The 19,976-nt window shown below is 41.4% G+C and overlaps 1 protein-coding gene across 3 annotated transcripts in view; it reads left to right on the forward strand.

Annotated features, from left to right (window-relative positions):
• The window catches only part of phlpp2 (PH domain and leucine rich repeat protein phosphatase 2), a 38,660-nt gene that overhangs the window by 10,943 nt on the left and 7,741 nt on the right, over positions 1-19,976 (forward strand). For all 3 annotated transcript variants that reach the window (XM_086287337.1, XM_086287343.1, XM_086287348.1), the window contains 10 exons: positions 3,896-4,086; positions 5,142-5,267; positions 8,958-9,112; positions 11,387-11,533; positions 11,956-12,186; positions 15,353-15,555; positions 15,714-15,774; positions 16,430-16,525; positions 17,063-17,218; positions 19,601-19,801. In XM_086287337.1, coding sequence (XP_086143463.1) covers positions 3,896-4,086; positions 5,142-5,267; positions 8,958-9,112; positions 11,387-11,533; positions 11,956-12,186; positions 15,353-15,555; positions 15,714-15,774; positions 16,430-16,525; positions 17,063-17,218; positions 19,601-19,801 — 1,567 coding nt within the window. The remainder of the gene's footprint in view (positions 1-3,895; positions 4,087-5,141; positions 5,268-8,957; positions 9,113-11,386; positions 11,534-11,955; positions 12,187-15,352; positions 15,556-15,713; positions 15,775-16,429; positions 16,526-17,062; positions 17,219-19,600; positions 19,802-19,976) is intronic.

A 19,976-nucleotide genomic window follows, 5' to 3' on the forward strand; every position in this document is an offset into this window, starting at 1 on the left:
AGTTCACGTAAGGCCCGCTGTCAGGATCAGACCTGAGGGAAATAAATCTGCTTCACAGGGAAATTAATCAGAGTCAGCTCACCTTATAAGTTGTTGGTTTGACTAATGCTGACTTTCTGATGGAATTTAAACCCAAATTAAGTTTGTGGACATCCTGAACTGGTGTGTGAAGGTTTGAGACATTTTGCGGTGTGAAAGAAGGGAATAAATTGTTTGCCCTGACAAAAATAAGAGAAACAGTCGGACTGAGGCTTAAGAAAAAATTTAATTCTGTTCAGATCCAAGTTTGCACAGACTTGCCCCGAGCGACAAAGCTCTTGCCAGCTCCTCATAAACATGCTGTTTCTGAGATTAAGTTCTGGTCCTCCCAAGATTTTCTCTTTCCCATTTTAAACCTGCAGACGTCCGTCATCCTAGACTCATGGCGAGTTTTTAAGAGAGACGGCTTACTGAGGGAGAAACACCAGTTTAATCTTCTGTTTTAAAGTCATCTGTATTCAAAGGCGGCATTCAGCTGCGTGTCTTCCACTGGTTTTCTGCACAGTTGCTCTATTTGATGTCAGGAGTTAAACTCTTGCTCAAAGTTTAACGAGCAGTTATTTTAAATTGAGATAAACACAGACCACCTAGAGGAGGTATCTGTGTGGTGGGCTGAATTAGAATTTTCTGCCAAAAAGAGCTTGCTGTTCTGAGTCAAATAAGACCGTGTTTCCGCCTCCACTGACCCCCTACTGCATGCTAATGCAATCTATGCGATCTTGAGCAAGACAAAAAAGCTCTGGGATACAGGGAGTATTGTATTCGGCGGTTGCCTTGAAATGATCCAACATGTGGACAAAAACTGATTTTAAAACAATAGAAAGAACCAAGATGAGGAACCTACACACTAAAACTCCTGGTAGAGTTTTTCTCCTTGGAAAGAACAGACACTTTTGCCTGGTTTGGACCCTTGTCCTTTCTTCAGTGATGAATCATCTACAGGCTACTTTGTTCTTTAATCATTAGGCCTACAAAACATTAGAGAACAGTATATATGTTCATCAGTTTCCTAGAACCAATAATAATACCAGCTCATAAGTATGTAGATATTCCAGTTTTATTCTCTTTTAAGGATCTGCACTCTGTGTGTTTCCAATCGTCTGCTGTCCAGTTTTGTTGAGCCTGTGTGAACTGAGAACTGCTGCTTCCTGGATATTTTCTGTTGTTCAGACCATTCTCTGTAAAAGAGATGGTTGTGTGGGAAAATCCAAGTAGATTAGCAGTTTCTGAAATACTCAGAGCAGCGCGTCTGGCACCAACAACCATGCCATGTTCAAAGTTACTTAAATTACCTTTCTTCCCCATTCTGATGCTAAGTTTGGACTTCACAGGTCGTGTTGATCATGTCTGCAGGTGTAAATCCACTGCATTGCTGTTTAGAGATTTTTAATGAGCAGTTGAAAAGGTGTACCTAATTAAGTGGCTTGTAAGTGCATACTGGCTTCAGTTTTCCCCAAATAGCTCTCTGGATCTTTCTAGACTTCCTCCCTTGTTTCCATATATATTCTTTTAATAATCAAATCACCTTCTATATTATACATTCGTGTCTCTCACTTCCCCTTTTGTTCCTTTCTGTTTGTCACCTCATTCCTTTGTTTATCTATCCATTTTTATTTTTCAGTGGAAAATTAATTTGACTCTTTACTCATCGGGCTTGGCATACTGTGATATAAACGTATTCCTTAAAGAATTTAGAGTTAGTGTTAATGTTGTGCGTATTGGCAACTTTTCTATATTGGATCTGAAGTGAGATATCACTAAATTTGCTGTGCGAAGGTCTCAGCCACACTTCTGAGAAATCACACATTCCACTCTCTGGTCTGTCACTTGTCCCTGAGGTTTGGCAGCCTCCCACCCGGAGGACGTTTGACACCGGTTGATGATTAGTTTGAAGGCAGCTGTCTGCAGCCCTGCTCCTTGAGAAAACAGTGTTGCGCAACATGTTACGACCGTGTCATCCACCCCCTCTGGAGCCACGGGGAAACGGTCAGCATTTTTGTCGTGAGAGGGATGGGATTGATTTGGAGGGAGACATCATAAGGGCTTACATACTCACACTTTGATTTTGAACAACCTGTTTCCTTAGCAACTGATTGCCCCGCAGACCTTTGGGGATAGCATGTGTGTTTCTTTTATTTTAGAAGTTGGCTCTTTATGGCTAGGAGATGTTTTATATTGCGTTTGGACAGTGCCGTGACTTTGTATGCCTGGACACCTGCACGTTCGCACCATGAATGCACACATTTGTATTCATAATTTGGGCGCTTTTCTCATTGATAACTCCCACAGTTAACTAATTTAATCAAGGCACTTTGATTTTCCTTTGTAAGCCCAATGTGCTCTTGCAGCGAGCAAGCACGATGATTCTCACACAGATCCACAGATAATTATAATTCTTTCTCAGATGATTAGTGTTACTGAGAAAAATTTGATTTGGGAAAAAAATGTGATGATACACAAGAAAATGGTGAGGGGGTGACAATATTATCAGGGATGAAACCACATTTTCCTGGTTTTAGGGCTGTTTTGGAATTCTGTCTTTTACTAGAGACGGGCGTATGTGTTACCATCCTGCATGCGGTGCTCTTATAAAGGTTTGCCATGAAATTACCACAAATGGGCCTTAACAAAGCCGGATATAGAGCGTGGTTGTTTCTGGTGATGTGCTGCGAAGGCTGTGAGGGCATCCTGTCGGTCTGTGTCAGTTTGTATCGAGCTGATTTGTGCACTGCAGAGGGATGATGTTTTTCTTAATTGCGAGTTTTAATCTGAAGCTCTGGGAACACAGAGTAACTAAAGCAGAGCGTGACTCGACAGTTTCCTGCCACAGGCGGCAAGAAAAAGCACTTATCTACAGTCCAGCTGTTTTTCCCCCTTTTAGATACCTCCATTGTACCCGTCATCGACCCCGTGAGGTTTTTGTGTCTCTAATTTTCTCTCTGAGTGAGGGACACCCAAGGATCAGGAGCTGCTATTGATCTGCCAGCGAGCCAATTTGTTGTCAGAAGCACTTGGCTTGTTCATTATCAGTTTTCCTTGGCGAAGAAAAACATGAGGGGGCTCTCATTTCGTTTAGATGCCCTTGTGAAGCGGAAGGGGAGGTGGAGAATGAAAACAAGTTAGACGTGAAGCGAGAGCGAGAGCGAGCGAAAGCAGATTGCCAACGAGAGCCTCCGAGTGGGAGGCAGCATAAGTTGGTTCGAGGAAAATTTAACAACAGAGGACAGGAGGCTGAGGCAGTGTCTCCTCTGTGCTTGTTTGACCTGCTATTAACCTGAGTGTACTTGGCAGAGACGGCAGCACTGCTGTCTGATGTATCCTTCAGCAATGGCCAGCTAAGACTACCTGTAGTGCAACTTGGCATAATTAAACTGAGCAGAGTGGAGTTAAATGTGACAAAACCCTGACTCATTCATCAATATGACTGATGCCTCTTATATGTTGGGTTGGCAGCAGGGAGTAGAGAGAAACCTTTCCAACTGAGCTGAACAGAAGAGCTCTAATATGGCTTTAATTTAATAGATGCTTAATAATGGAGTTTAAAGTTTAAACTCTCTTCTGATTAGTGGAAGAACAAATGAATTATTTTTCAGTAAGCACAGTCCTAAGCACTGATGTAAGACCATTTCTTGGAATAGCTATACTGTGGAGCTGACTAACGGACAGGTGATATCATAATGACCTTCGAGTACTTATGTGACTTCATTTTCTGGAACCTTTGTCTAATGCGTAACTGCAAAACATTTGCAATTAATTAGCTCAATTTGCTTATCTCAGCAGTGGCTTTGGGTTTATTTGCATTAGATCGATTGCTGCAGATTTGCACTAACATCTGTGCGTGGGCTTTCTCTCCCAGAGCGTCCAGTGAATGCGGACCAGCAGGAGCGGACCTTGCTGAAAGGCGTGTTCAGCGTCAGGAAGGGCAAGACTCAGCTGCACAAGTGGGCCGAGCGGCAGGTCATTCTCTGTGGCACCTGTTTGATCGTGGCCTCTGTGAAAGACAGCCTCACCGGGAAGATGCACATCCTGCCCCTGGTGGGGGGAAAGGTGAGAGTTCAAGGTTTAGAGCTTTGACAGCCTGAAAGGGTGGTAAGCTTTCACTTTCTCCAGGGCGGAGGACATGCTCCAAGCTGTGCCATAACACTCTTCAACAACACAGCTGGGTTGGTCGTCTGGATAAAGTTAAAAAGATGACATGCCTGCAGAACCGTGTCATGAAAAGTTCTCAGCCAACAGAGAATGCAAGATCCTCTTACTCAAAGATTAGCAAAGCTGCACACTAAAGCGCAAAATACATAAAAAATCGGTGTGTTTGTGTTTGAGCTGATAAAACTTCAGTGGCACACTCTGTATCTCCACGTGAAACCATAGACTGTATATAAAAGATGGAAATCATCGGTTGGCAGCTTGGTGGTTTGAAACTGCAAATGTAGAGCGAGTGGTGGCTCGGCTCGAAAAACCGAAGGACACTGCACACTTTTCAGTCACACACCTGCTACTGTGTATTCCTTCTGAACTTTTAATAATGTCTTTGTTACGGACGCTAAGACCCTAAACTCACCAGAAAAAAAAAGTTTTTCCTGAGGTTGGCATCAAGTGAGCAAAAAAGGGTCATTTTCCTATAAGCCTCTACACAACCAGGCATAATTTGGAAATCTTAGTATCTCCCCCTGTTGGCCATTAGAAGGAATGCAGGATTTAAAGGACTTCCACATTGGCAAGTTTTAGATCTTGAATGAATTCTCTACTAGCATAGCAGAATCAGTGTTGCTCTTGGAGTTGCATTGTGGCTAATGTGTATCCCAGGTTTTCTTTTTATTTTCTTTTTCCAGTTGTGCTGAATGAGTCCACTAGTGTCACAGAAATACAGAGTTAAATGCTTTTGCGCTATCGCTGCAGTCTTTGTGGCCTCCAGCTAATGTTTTATCCAAGTTGACCAGATTTAAACATGTTATCTAAGGTTTTTTTTGGAAATGTCAAAATCAGAATCACTGAATGTAGCAGACAAAAACACACTAAAAGAAACAAACACAAAATCACCACAAATTAAATATGTCTGTTCAGTGTTCCTGATCTCATCTCTGTGTTGTCTTTGTGTCGAGGTGGAGGAGGTGAAGCGGAGGCAGCACTGTCTGATGTTCAGCTCAGCCGGGTCTCAGGCCCAGACATACTTTGTCAACTTTGACACACTTGCAGACTATCAGCGATGGCACCGGCAGGCGTCAAAGGTAAGTCAAAGGCGAGCGCGTCTCACTATCTGTACATTAAACATTCACTAGCTGGGACCACATCCTCACTTTAGGTTTGACGGCATTTCTAGTAGGTTTGGGGAAGACCTCAGATGGGACTGGCGGGCCTTGCAGAGGAGAGGGAGGGTGGGAAAATGAGAACAAATGGGGAAAGGGGGGGGTCATATGTAGATATATAGAACCAGAAGGGGCGTGTGTGGAGGTGGTCCCACTCTTGAAATACAGATTAATTATCTCCTGTGTTTTTTTTAAACTTAAATCAGAATGTCTGTGAGTCAGATGATGTGAAATGAATGTATTTTTGTATTTGTGTGATATACAATAAATCTATGGGCCTTTCAGAGACTTCTAAGAGCTCTTCAAAAAGAAAATCATTGTCTCTGCACTGCGCAGATTGCTTTGTCTCTAATATCCTAATTAATGTCTGTTGTGCTGCGGCTCCTTCTTGGAGCTGAACAGCCTCTGTGAGAGCCTCCACAGAGGCTGAGCCAACATACAATTAGCCATGGAAGGAGAAAGCCAACAGAAATAAAGAAAATCCAATTAGCTGCAGATTCATGCTAAGATCTCTTTCTTTCACGGTGGTATGGATTACTGGGTTAGACGAGCCTGTTAGCGAACTGTATTTTAGCTGAGTATTAGACTAGAGGTTTCTATGGAGACTGCAGTTGATGGCCGATGAAGGTTTTTGGTGGATTTGGGCCGACGTTTATGCTACATCGCTTAAATCAGAAGCCTGTGTACGAGGCTAACGGTCAGGGAGTGCATTTTTGCTTTCTTAATTAGCACTTCTGGATATCTTGGAAGTCAGACTGTAAAAAAAAAGCATTTGCATTTTACAACAATCACATTAACAATGAAAATTCAGTGTTTGTCAGATGTTAATTGCTGCAAAAGAAACTCACATCATCTTAGGCACTTCGATTGTTGAGCGTTTAGCTATTTGAAGAACATTTCTTTATATTTTGGTTCCAAAGAGACAGACTTTCTTCTAATTTTTTACAAATCGTCTTAAGCAATAGCCCTCCAGGCTTTATGTATGTATGTATATATATCAAATAAAATATCAAAACTGATAACATAGCAGCTAAAATGCAGTTTTAGTCACTCAAAAGTAATGTCCAAGTCTGTGGAGATTTTAATCAAGTCCAGCCTGACTGGACTAGATATTTCTCAAGAAATGGCTTTTACTTTTATAGATGCCATTAACACATTTTACAGAATCTCAATGAAATATTAAACTGTGATGTTGTAACTCAAGCTGTGATCGGCTGTGCTAGTGGCCCAAGTGCTCCAGTTTCTCAGCTTTGCAGGAAACTTTGTGTCACGTTGATTAAGGACTGAACTACCCATCATACCTAAACTGACATATCTTTGCTGTGTTTCATCGTTTCAGTGTTGAATTACAAAGCAAATAATTCAAAACAGCAAAATCTGTCCCGACCTTCCAATTCGATCTCAGAGTGTCGCATCACTGATTTTTTTTTTTTTTGAAGGAACAGAGGGCATCTGTCCTGTGAGTTGTTTTGTGGGAGAAGAGCAGTTTCGTCTTTATCAGCCAGTGACGTGATGCCATGCTTGACTGAGCAGCCATCCCATTTTCTGCGTAGCTGCACAGTGTGCAGCTCTGGAGCTAATGGGGGAGATGATTGTCAGAGTAGACTGACTTAGCACTGCTACATAGCCTGGACTGATGGCCAGCATGTAAACTATAGTCTCCCAGGTCTGTGAGGGGAAAAAAAAATCCAGTGACAAACAGCAGTAAAATCCCAACTCTAGATGCAATCACACCCTCCCTGGTGCTTAAAATTTATGTGGAAAAAGTTTCACAACAGCACTGCAAACTGGACAGGATCACAAGGCGTCAGCAACTCTATAAAATCACTGTCATGTAAGCAGGTAGAATGTAGGAGTCAGCAAATGGAACTAAACTCAAAATCAGAGCTTCATTGCAAAAAAGGCAAATACAAAACTAAACAATAACAGGACATAATGAGAACTGACAGGCAGAAGATTTCACCTACAATGAGGGAGAAGCAAACAATGTGTACAGAGGAGGGTGATTCAGAGAAGTGGACGCACATGGGAACATAGCTGAACTGAATCATAACTAACGAGACAGGGAAGGCAAACCTGAACCGTCTCTCACGCAGGACTGGTGACTATCAAAATAAAACAGGAAGAAACACACACTAAGACTCAGACTAGGACACATAATCAGACATTAACAGTAAGGGATAAACACGGGGACAGGACAAGTATTAATTAGACAAGACAGGGAATGCAGACAAAACGCAGTGAGATCAGACAGACACGGGAATGTGACCGGGGAGACAGAAAGGATAACAAAACACAGAGACATGACTGGGACAGACAGGGCATGAAAGGGGCGCTCACATAATGAAGAAATAGAAATAACAAACTCGGATGCACTAGAGAATGCAAATTTCAGGGCTAACTATTACAAAACTTGAATATAAACAATTCATAAATTTAAAGGAACGGGTAAAGAATCAAGAACAAACTCAAACCTCTCACACACACGCATGACGATCAGTTTCCTGAAAAAAAGAAAAGAAAAGAAAGACAACCATGATGATGGTAAGCTTAAAGACAGGGCTGTTATATAGACAGCATAAGCCAGAGGTGTCAATTGTAAGGCCTTGGCACCAGTATCTGAATTGCTTTGGAAAATGTCTCCCAGACCTCCCCCATGGACATTTATATTACACCAACTAAGTAAGAGATAAGTAATGGAAAAGATTTAAATGACAGAAAAGTTGTTGTTTTTTTCTCTTTTTAAAATTTGTTTGTTTTTATTACAGTGTGTCCAAAGTTAGAAAGAAAAAAACAGAAACTAACATTTTTTGCTAAGTTTTATAGAACCTACAGGACAGTCTCGGCATCGAGCTCCCAGAACTTTTCTGTAATTATTCACAATTATTTCTTATAGTTAAAGCCCAAACAGTCATGCTGACAGATTACTTTCTTCATTTACTAGCGCAGTGTCTTCCTATTGTGTAGAAAAACGACATGCTGTTGTAATTACGTGACTTTTTTAATACTAAGATAACCCTAGGATTAAATTTGCAGTTAAACATCTGTACAGTGACAGAACGGGGAGTTTCACTGGTCTGTGGGCTGTGTTTGCCCCGTGATATAAAGACATTTTGACATCCAATGCATAAGCTGTACCTAACATACTGCAAATCATCATGCTTTTGGTTAATAAGATCAAACTTTAACTGGTTATTCTGTTACTGTTTTAACTGTTGCTTTCCTAGAAACTTCTTGTACTGGAATGTGGGAAACTATCTGAGTTAATTCTTGATGAGGCAGCTCGGTAGTGCCGATACGGAAGTCAGTGGAACTCAGTTTTTGTCATATATCATAAAGCTGAGCACAACTCACTACTTGACCCTTGACTTTTAAATAGACGACAAACACGTAGCTAATATGTTATTCTAAAATGAATCATCAGATGTGAGCTCGTAGCTCTCATTTTTAGAAATGTTGCCTGACAGTTGTAGCTGTGGTTGCACCATGTCATGCTTATTTTAATGTAAAAATATTCGACATAGCCAAGTTTGCATGTAAGAGTGATGCTTTAGGTACATGAATTGTAACTCGGTGTTAACTCAGTCTGCTTGTGTCTGCATGCGTGTTTAGGTGGTGTCTCAGACGGTAAGCCTAGTGGACTTGTCCTGCTACAGTCTGGAAGCAGTGCCTGAATATCTGTTTTACAGTCAGGACATTACCCATCTCAACTTGCGACACAACTTCATGAGCCTGCAGGGACCTGGAGGCCTGCTCAACCTCCCCAGGTAACCACATGAAATCAAATGAAACATCTTTGCAAGAAAGAGATGGTATTACATCGTCCTGTGGCTGGAGAGCACGCTATCATATCCGTATGGTGCTAAGTATCTGTCTCGCTGAACTATGCCTTGGCCACTGCATTGAATCCCCAGTGCTTGTTATTTTGATGGCCGGGGCTTTGGAAAGCTTTTATCAGTAAAACCTTTTAAACTTGACAGTCGCCGTCCCTTCGTTACTTTTGGATGGAAATTAGTTATTTAATAATATCACAAAATATTTTGTTGTTTGTTCACTAATTATGTGCTTTATTAGATAGTCTCTTTAAAATTTTAATAATAATTCATTGATTACTATGTTTTTCACTCTAGTTATTTTCCAGTTAGTCTGCTGTTTCAGTGTTACTGTGAGCATATGTTGCACATCTCTTTGTTATCACACATTTAATGATCCCCACTCATTTATGTCATATCTGTGGCTCCGTATGTGTGGCTTTCATTACATAGGGCATGAATTTAGGTGTATGTCCTTGCTCCTTGGAGCTGAGCCTGTTTAAACAAGCTGAGGTCATTAGCACATTGCTATAAATTGTGACTCAACCCGCTTTAGTTTCTGTTGAATGCCTGGTTGAATGGGTGTTAGTGTACTGAATGCATGCTGTTATAAAAAGATTCTTTTCTGCAGCTTACTAAGAAGACTGGTTTCTCTTTCACTGCTCTTCTTGATGTTGTATTTAGAATAAAGTTGGTGAGCAATTGTGGTGGACAGGCTGACAGATGAGGTCAGGCAGGAGTCTCTGCGGACTATGATGTTCGCAGACGTAACTGCAGAGAGCAGGTGGAAGAGAGCCCGGAGAGGTGGAGTTAAGCTCTGAAGAGAAGAGGAATGAAAGTCAATAGACACAAGACAGAATACATGTGTGAGAGAGATGGGGTCAAAGATCCAAAGCTATGGACAGTACAGAAGAGAGGAAAAGAAGTAACTGCAGGCAGGGTGGAGTGGGTGGAGACGAGCGTCAGATGTGATTAGTGACAGAAGGATAGTAGCAAGAGTGAAAAGGATGATGTACAACGCCGTAGTGACACCTGCTGTGATATACAGTTTAGAAGCTGTTGCACAGATGGAGGTGGAGTTGAAGATGGCAGAGATTGGAAACGAATTAATCAGAGGGAAAGCTTAGGTTGAAAAGTTTCAAGATGGAGTTAAAGAGTCAATCCTGAGATTGTTTGGACGTGTGCAGAGGATGGATAGTGGATACACTGGACAAAGGAAACTGAAGATGGAGCTGCCAGGCAGGAGGAAAAGCAGAAGAGCACAGAGGAAGTTCATGAATGTAGTGAAGAAGGACATTCAGAGGGTTGGTGTGATAGGAGAGGACGCTAGGGATAAGGTGAGATAGCGCTAGACGATCTGCTGTAGCAAGCCTTAAAGGCGGCAGCCGAAAGAAGAAGGAGAAGAATATTACATGTGAATAGTGTTGTGACTCATGACAACACTCCCAGCATCTGGGGTGCAAAATGGGAGGTGAAAATTAGTAATCAAGATAGAATTTCTAGTTGTGACCACAGGGTGTGATTATATGTTTTAATCAACAAATGCACATGAAGAGAGAAATGAAAATCACATTTATGTGTTGTATGCAAAGCAGGCCTGGCCACTCTAAACTGAGATATCAACTGTTAATATCAGGGAAGTGATAGGAGCGATTTAAATACATATATGTGTGTGTGTGTATTTAAATCGCTCCTATCAGTTATGAATACTGTTCTTTGTTGCCTGAAACAGGCATAACATGGTGAAGCCTGAAGCAGCATTACAAAATATTACAGAACTCCTACCGTGCAGCACACGTCCAACAATGTTCACCAGACTATTGAGAAGTGCTGTTCAGCCTCTGCTGGAGGGTGGACAACATGGATTTAAACTATTTTTACTGCTCTTTCACCACAGTGTGCTGAACCAGTCATCCACTGAAGGCAACAACGATGACAAAAGCAGAACCACAAATAAACATTTACCTCTCGTACTTTAACTTGCATGATTTGATCGCTGTTTTGTTCCAGACATAAAGCCCATCTGTGTTCTTTTTTATATCGACCAGTTTAAACTTTTTTGAGAGCAGTATGTCTGTGATACATGACAGTGGTGAATTCAAACACAGTTTGATGGCCTTGATGGTGTTCATTCCTGATATACTTTTTTTTTTTTTTGCAAATGCAGATAATGTAAATCGTAAACAAAGTGAGCCCGTAGACTTCACATTCAGTTTTTTCTTTTGTCAGGTTTTCTCAGCTGAAGAGCCTGAACTTATCTCATAACCGTCTGGGTGTGTTCCCCGAGTGTGTGTGCGAGATCCTCACCCTAACTGAACTCAACCTCTCCTGTAACAGTCTCCACGCCATCCCTCTACAGATAGGCAACCTTCAAAGGTTTGGCACACGTCAATTGCACACAGTGCGTACATTGCATAGGTACACTTTGTTGAGATATCAGTTGATAGCAGCACAGACAAAAGATGTTAGAAATGTCAGTTAGATGCCAGAGTTGCAAAATAAATAAAAGGCGCATTAAATTATATTTTTCGAAAAGGATGCAATAATTATTTTTTGCCAGTCGCCATTGTGGTTTGTACTTTTAATCCACTATACACATAATGAGGGAATAAGGGAGTTGAAAAGGACAGAACATTTTGTTATGCACTCTGATAAAATAAAGCTAAATCATGCAGCATTTCCTAGGTCGCTGTGCAATAGATAATGGCTACAAATACAAATTGTTGTGAGCAGATATTTTGTCCGCTCTCTAAAGTAAAAGAAAGCAAAGGACTGTTTTGTCCCTTTCTTTCTCTTAGCCTGCAGACGCTGTCTTTGGATGGAAACCACCTCAGCTCCCTGCCTGATGAGATGGGTGGCCTGTTTCAGCTCAACAGCCTGGGGCTTTCCTTTAACAGCTTCTCTCACGTCCCTGCTGTGCTGGAGAGATTGAGTGTAGTTGACAAGCTGGCTATGGCTGGGAACAGAGTGGAGAGTCTGGATTTGTGCACTCTGGTCAGAATGAGCCACCTGAAAAACATTGACCTCCGGTAAGAGGCCAGTGAGGAACAAACAGCTCTCAGCATCTGCGCTTCCCTTTGACTCATTCCACTCTGTCATATCCTTCTCTGCTTGGTCTTCTGCTCAGCCATATGTTATTGAATAGAATAATGCTGGATCAGGATATAATATTTAAAAGGATCCTACTAATGACTGTCATTCTTTCAGTGCCTACAAAGAGAGGTGGCAGGTGGAGAATAATTCTGTGCTGCCAATTAGCTACAAGTTCCTCTTTTGTCTCTTTCTCCATTAAATGTCCTGAACTTCAGCCAGGGCTGCATTCACCTAAGCCTTACCTATTTCTTTAACAAATGTTCATAGATGGCACATTTCCTCTGAATAAATGCAGTGTCCAATTTAACACCAGGGAGCTGTCCAGAATTGTACTTTTCACTGCACTGCAGCACTAAACGTTTTTAGACGTGCAGTGCCCTGAAGAAAATATTTGCTCCCTCCCTGATTTCTTAGTTGTTTTGCATACGTGTCATATTTCATTAATACACAAATTAACCTGAGTAAATGCAAAATGTAGTTTTTAAATTAAGATTTTCGTTATTAGGGGAAACAAGCCAAACAAACCTACTCGACCTTATGTCAAACATTAATTGCCCCCTAAACCTAATAACTGGTTGTGCCACTCTTGGCAGCAAGAACTGCAGCCAAGCATTTGCAGTAGGTGGCAATTAATCTTTCATATTGCTGTACAGGAATTTTGGTCCGCTCTTCTTTGCAGAATTGTTTTAATTCAGCCACACTGAAGGCTTTTTGATCACAGCCGGCCTTTTTACGGTCCTGTAAAAGCATCTCAATCACATTTAAATGATCTCAAACAGACTTTGACTAGACCACTCCACCAATCCTTGATTTTCTTTCTTTTTTTGAGTCATTCAGAGTTAGAGTTGCAATCACCACCATGTTTCACTGTTGGTATGATGTTCTTTTTTATAAAATGCTGTTGTGGCATGGTGGTTAATCTAGTAGGGTAGATAGGATAGAGGAGGACAAACACACAGATTAGAGTACCTGTAACTGTTGCAGAACATGATCAAAGCTGCCTGGGTTATCGCAAAAAAATTCCCTGGTGCCTGATATCACGCTCAGAGAAAAGGCAAAGGAGCAACCTGGATCGGCAGGGAGAGAGAGGGAGAGAGACAGAGAGTGTTGGAGCAGGGAGAGTAACCCATCTGGTTACACTGTGAGAAGTTTTATGCCAAATGTAACGGGACTCAAACCTTCCAAAAAGTTCCACTTTTCTCTCATTAGTCCACAGAATATTTTCCCAACGTCTTGGGGATCATCAAGATGTTTTTTGACAAATGTGAGACCAAAGACCGAATCTTTGTGTAGTTTTTAGGTGGCAGTTTTGCCCAGTCCCTTTCTTATTGTTTAAGCGTGGACTCTGACCTTAACCGAAGCAAGTGCCACCTGCAGTTCTGTAGATGGCTCTTTCGTGACCACCTGGATGGGTCGTCGATATGCAAATTTTGGTAGGCCGGCCACTCCTGAAAAGGTTTATCTCTCTTTCAAGTTTTCTCTATTTGTGGATAATCGCTCTTACTGTGGTTCACTGGAATCCCAAACCCTTAAAAATGGCTTTAAAGCACATTCCAGACTGATAAATGTCACTGACTTGTATCTAAGCTGTATTTTTACATCATGGTATGATATGTTGCTTTTTAAGGTGTTTTAGGCTACTACTTCTCAGACAGGAAGTCTGAAATCAAGAAATCACTCTATTGAAGAAAAATCTTTTGAAAAAATCATGTTAATCACACTTAATTCATGATTCAGTGCTTGTTAGTTTTCACAGAGGGTGAGGTAGGTTTGGATAGTTTTTTCCCCTTAATATCTGAAATCTTAATTCAAAAACTGCACTTTGTATTTACTTGCGTTATGTTTATCTGATATTACAATTTGTTTGATGATCTGAAACATGTAGGTGTGGCAAATATTAAAAAACTAAGCAATAAGGAAGGGGGGGGGGGGGTACTTTTCATGACACTGTACCTGTACTGTGAATGTGAGAACGCAAATCATCAACATAGTTGGATCTGACATTAAGTGGCCTTTAACCTGCCAGCTCCCTATCACATGGCTGACTGAGCCTGCGCGAGGCTAGCACAGGAAATTGTCCAGTAAATTTAAGCGAGTGAGTGGGTGTCATGTGTCCTACCTCCTGCGTGCTCTATCCTGGAAGCGCAGTTCATTTCCAGCAGGATGCATTTGAAGTAAACTATCTCCTGCTGTGTGATATACTGTAGTATGTGAGTAAGGGAAAATATGTCTGTGAAGGTTCTCAGTCATCCAGGTCATCGTAGTCTTTGCAAGCTCTTTTGACTGAGTAAGGGAAACTTCTGACAGTGTCCTGAATTGATTATCCTGACATTGTTCCACTCTGTATATGCCAGCCTCTAAGCAGTTCACAAATAAACAATATGTCATATGGAGGGACGGCAAAGAGAGGACCTGACTGCAAGATGCAGAGCCTGACGAGGCAGAAAACAAAATGAGCCTTTATTGACCAAAATCAAAAACATGAAAACACAAAGTCCAGAGGAATAAAATAAATAAATAAAAAGAATATGGAAAGATATAAGGCACAAGAGACTGACAAAGGGCAAAGAGAAAAACACAACTATATGAAAACAGAGGGATGATTATACAAGGCAGCACAGTGAGAAAGAACTCTGCACCGTACAAGTGGGGTGTCTTGCTCAAGGGGACCTCCATGGCTGGTAAACTGGGATAAAAAAACATGCTAATTTTTCTTGTGGTGCGAAGATTAAGCTGGCAACCATTCCTCCAACCACAGCAAGATAATTTCTCAACCTTGTGAGTTAAGTTGTGGTGTGCAGGCTATATTTATAAGGACCAAGGTGCAGCTGTGGTGAATTTATGCTGGCAGCTCTCATGAAAGATGGATGAGCTACTAAAGAGCATGTATCTGAGTACAGTGATGTACCGTGCACTCCTGAAATCAGAATGTATTTCCTTTTCGTTTCACTATGTGAGGAAGGTGTTTTTAAACGTATTACCGGCATCAAAGGTTGTGATATGATATTTTAAAAGATAAACTGATTTGGGACAGCCCTAAAAATCATGCCGCTTGCATACAAAATCCTTTTTTCTGTGCTCTGTTCTCTCTGTTAAATATAGGCTGAATGGATTGCGGTGGGTGAAAAGTGAGAATCTAGAGGTAGTGAGCCAGGTGACCCAGCTGGACTTGCGGGACAACTACTTAGAATCGCTAGACCTCGGCTCTGTGTGCAACCTGGAGACTCTGCACTGCCAACGCAACCAGCTGGGGACACTCACACTCAGCGGTTTCACACTGCGCATGCTTCATGCCAGCAGCAACCGTGAGTCAAATAGAGCGTCAAGTAGCTGCTATTAATGCATCACTGGCTATTTGTCTGTATGTTCCTGCCCTTCCCTCCACTGTTACATGCATCATGTAAGTGCACGTAGGAATGGTCCAGATGTTTGGTTGATGATTGCTGCCTTTATCTGCCTACAGGCCTTACAACAGTCAACATCTATCCAGTCCCTAACCAGCTGACGCACATGGACCTATCACAGTGAGTTCTGGCTGGGAATAAGAAGTGGCTACAGAGACGCTGATGTCTAAAAATAGTATCTTTGTCTTTGTGCTCATTAATCTAGTTCTGCTCAGTGTTTATGTGGTTGTAAATCAACATGAATACTGAAATAGATCATTATCACCCAACAACCTCCAAACATATTCTGTGTACTTATATAACTGTTAAAGGATTTGGAGTTACAATATTTATGGAAAATTTATGGGACTTGGAGGAATTGTAATCATCGCTTTGGTTTATTTTTTATCATGTCGGCAAAGGCAGCTGAAGCCCCTTTGCAGCATATTCTCATCCTTTCAGCTGTTAGAGTCACTTTGCCTGTAGGGATTAAATAATAGCTGGACAGATAAATGAGTAAAAGATGCGCAAATCTGAGAAATCTCTTTTAAGGTCACGAACCTTTCAAACTTTGAAATAGGCCAGTGGTTAAATAAGCTGTCTTGTGTTTTTGCCAGTGTGAGAAACATCTGCACAATTTCTTTCTACCAAACATCTATCCCCAACTGCACGCGCTAATTGTTTTTGTTAAAGTACAGATCATTTGCAGGGCTAAATAGCCCTGGAGAATATCGGTTTGGCCTGACCAACTGCTCAGTTCGTGTGTGTGTTTCTGTGTGTGTGTGTGTTGAGACAGGAACCTCTTGGAGTATCTTCCAGACTGGGTGTGTGACTGCAGAAAAATTGAGATGCTGGACATTACGCGTAACCTCCTGTCGGAGCTTCCTTCCAGGTTATGAACCTTTTTTAAACATTTTTGCACAAATTGAATTTATTCCGCCTGTCGTTTAATAAACAGCTGCCTAAAATCCTTAATAATGAGATATGATTTTAAACATTCTTTCTAACTACTCGCATGAATGCCAGCTGGTGCAGATAAAGACCATTTTTTACAGTAGTGAAAATGTGGTGTGAGGTTTTCTTGTGTCTGTGTGTTTTGGCTGCAACATTAAAACGTGGCCATCTTATAGTGCCTGGCTCAGAGTACCCTCATTCACTGCCAGGCTCTAGTATTTGTATCAGACAACAGTGAATGAATCAGAAAAGACTTTTGAAAACTGGATGCTGCTCCCCTGTCTTTTGTACGCACTCATAACTTTGTTGCTGGTATCTGGGGGAAAAGCTATTGTGCTAGTTTGTATGGGCAGGTAAACTGTAGGTCAGTAGGTCACTGATAGATTGGTGAGGGCTACCCACCACCCGCAAAGTTTCATAAGTGCTTTTTCTTTTCCTGATCTTGCTCTGTGATGTGTCTTCTGGCCTCCAGCAGACTGCTTAACAGCTTGAGTTTGAGGAAGCTGCTGACGGGATACAATCGCTTGCAAAGAGTGCCTGAACTCCTTGACCATGTCCCTCTGGAAGCCCTGGACCTCCAGCACAACATGCTAGCTGAGCTTCCAGAGAGTCTGTTTCTGAAGGCCTTAAAGTAAGTCTGAATCGCTGTACTCTCTCCTTCTTTTTTCAGTGGCCTTTTTGACTTTTTCGTGTTATCATTTGTGTCCTTTATCAGCTGGCTCGCCTGCTTCGAAACTTTTATTGGCAGTGACTTCCCTGTTGTGTTGCAGTGGACAGTCATTGTACTACAGCTCATTGTTTTGGGAATGAAGTGGAGATTATAGGAAGAGATTGTGGTCAAGATCAGTGGAGCATTCCACACCATAACTGGAGATTCATTTTCTCTCCTGTTTCCTGTGTGGTCAATCTTTTAACACCCATTAGCAGTTCAAATGGTCTAATGCACTTTACTGTCTCTATTGCCGAGATGTAATGGGAGTGACTACTTTGTGCATTATGTGTTTCCTGAGAGCGATGTTAGGAGGGTTATTTTTATTCCAAATAAAATAGGTTACAGAATACTAGCTACCCATCTGAAAAATGCAATGTAATGTAACCGTTTATTCAAAACATGTACTGTAATGTAACTTATTAAATTTAATGATCTTTTTTTATTACTTAGCTACTTACTTATTACTTACTTAATTTTTGATACCATGGTGTAGTGGCTAACATATTTGACTTACACAAAAAAGATCCCTGTTATGGGACCAGAGCCTCAGGGGATCACAAACTACTGGACTCCTGGTACTGGTCCCAAGCCTGGATTAATGGGAGGGGTGTGTTTTGAAGGGCATCCAGTGTAAAATCTGTAACAGATCAAACTGACGATCTGCTGTGGCCGTCCCTTGGGAAATAAAGGAGAAGATGGCCTAATCTTTCTTTATTGCTTTATTAAATGTTATGAACTGGGCAATAAAGAAATTACTCTGTAGGCTGTAGGTGTTTCTTCAGGTTTGGTAGAATGATAGAAATTTGATTGCTGGTAAACAAACTTTAGCGTATAAAGTTATGTTTTTATCCCTTAGCCATAAATGACCGATGGGGTATTGTCACCACCCTCCCGGGCAGGCGGTGCGGACACCCAAGTTTGTCCATGCCATAACTCGAGAACGAGGCGACTTAGAATTTTGAAATTCATGCCATAGGTGTGTCTGCTTAAAATGTCACACAAGTTCAGGTAAACTTTCTGAAATTACCAAGGATTTTCTAATTTATAGCATAATAATCTACTAGGAGGCTGACAGGTAGCACTGGCAGCCTCCAGTATTTTATTTTTGTAAAAGTTCAGAATGAAAGCAGCACTGAAAATCGAAGAGAGGTAGTGCAAATTCAAATCAGAGAGCTAAGCAAAAACGATAACAAAGTAACAGAGGTGGCCCAAATGTATAGAACAACTCCTTGTAAGCCATCGTACCTTTTATGGGTTTTTTCTCCAACTACTTAGTGACCCAGAATATCCAGAAATACGCAACCAGGTCAAAAAGAGTCACATTTTAGCTTATCCATCCCATTTGTTGTACTCTGAGCACGTGCTCATTAAGAAGGTAAAGGGTTTTGATGCAGTAGTCTCCAGATCCAAGACGATTTTCTCCTATGGAGACAACCTTAACCTCACGGATGTTACTCATTTGTAATTAAAAGCATTTTAAACAGTGTATATAGTTTAATTAGGTTTCTCAGTAACTAACTGAACACAACTCCATTTAATTTTTTATTTAACTATGTTAAACATAAAAAAAGCCAGACCTCCAAATAAGCTGTAAACTTTATCGTGGTGTGTATGAGCTGGAGAGCTGTCAGTGCACGCCAGTAATGTCTGAGGCTGGTTTATAACAACAGCGTGATGAGATTCACTCCTCACTGGGTCAGAGGGACAAGTTTTATTACTTTACAGTACATGATAAACACAGAAAATGACTTGACACCAATTACATAACAACCACTGGAGCTCATATTACTGGCCCACTTTAATGCGCAGGGTCAATGAAATGCAAATCAATGCTCCACCCGCAAGAATAAATTAGAAGAAGGCTTTTTATGTTAGAAAATATGGAAGCTCCTAAAATCTCTATAATTCTTTAAATGCAGATTTCAGACGCCTCAGTCGTCTTCATTTCGCTGCAGAAGCTGAGGCCACCTGGAATATTATTTAATTTGCAGTTAAACATGTTTCATCGCAAACAGGGTGAAAATGTGTCGTAATCAAATTCAATTTGCACCCGGCCTCCCAAACACCAGCAGACTGAGCTCGCTTCACTTTCACTGAAATATACTCTGTCAAGTATATTCAATATGAGAATCATGCGATGTTACTGATACCGTTTATCAGCCATCAACAGTCTTCAAAACCTTTTAGCTTGAACATCAGCTGCGGTAAACGGGATTTGAATGGGTGGGTGCGTTCCTCAGATGCACTGCTGATTACTTGAGCTGTTGTGTTAATTGTTTTTCTGTTTGTCTTCTCTTACAGCCTGAAATACTTAAACGTGTCAGCCAATGCCTTGGAAAGCATTCCGCCGAGCAGCCAATCAGAGGAGAGCCTCAGCACACTCCAGGAGCTCTACCTGACGGAGAACAACCTGAGCGAGAATTGTGGCGCTCTGCTGATCGGACACCAGAACCTGCGGATCCTCCACATTGCCTACAACCAGTTACTCTCATTCCCTGCCAGGTGAGTTCTCCTGCCTTCTGTGTGTCTTAACTATTAGTTTAAACCAAGGTGCAAATTGAACCCTTTTAAGCACCCACAAAATACTTTATGAGGATCAACAAAATGTGTGGTGCTTCTTTAGGGTTACTGTGCAGTTAAAGAAGTTATTATTAAGAATAATTACTGAAGCATTACT

This window comes from Aulonocara sp. 'chitande type north' Nkhata Bay, linkage group LG1 (assembly GCF_057382095.1).
Source record: "Aulonocara sp. 'chitande type north' Nkhata Bay isolate Kocher_YH1m ecotype deep benthic linkage group LG1, A_spYH_male_GT1.1, whole genome shotgun sequence".
NCBI classification, from domain to species: Eukaryota; Metazoa; Chordata; class Actinopteri; order Cichliformes; family Cichlidae; genus Aulonocara; species Aulonocara sp. 'chitande type north' Nkhata Bay.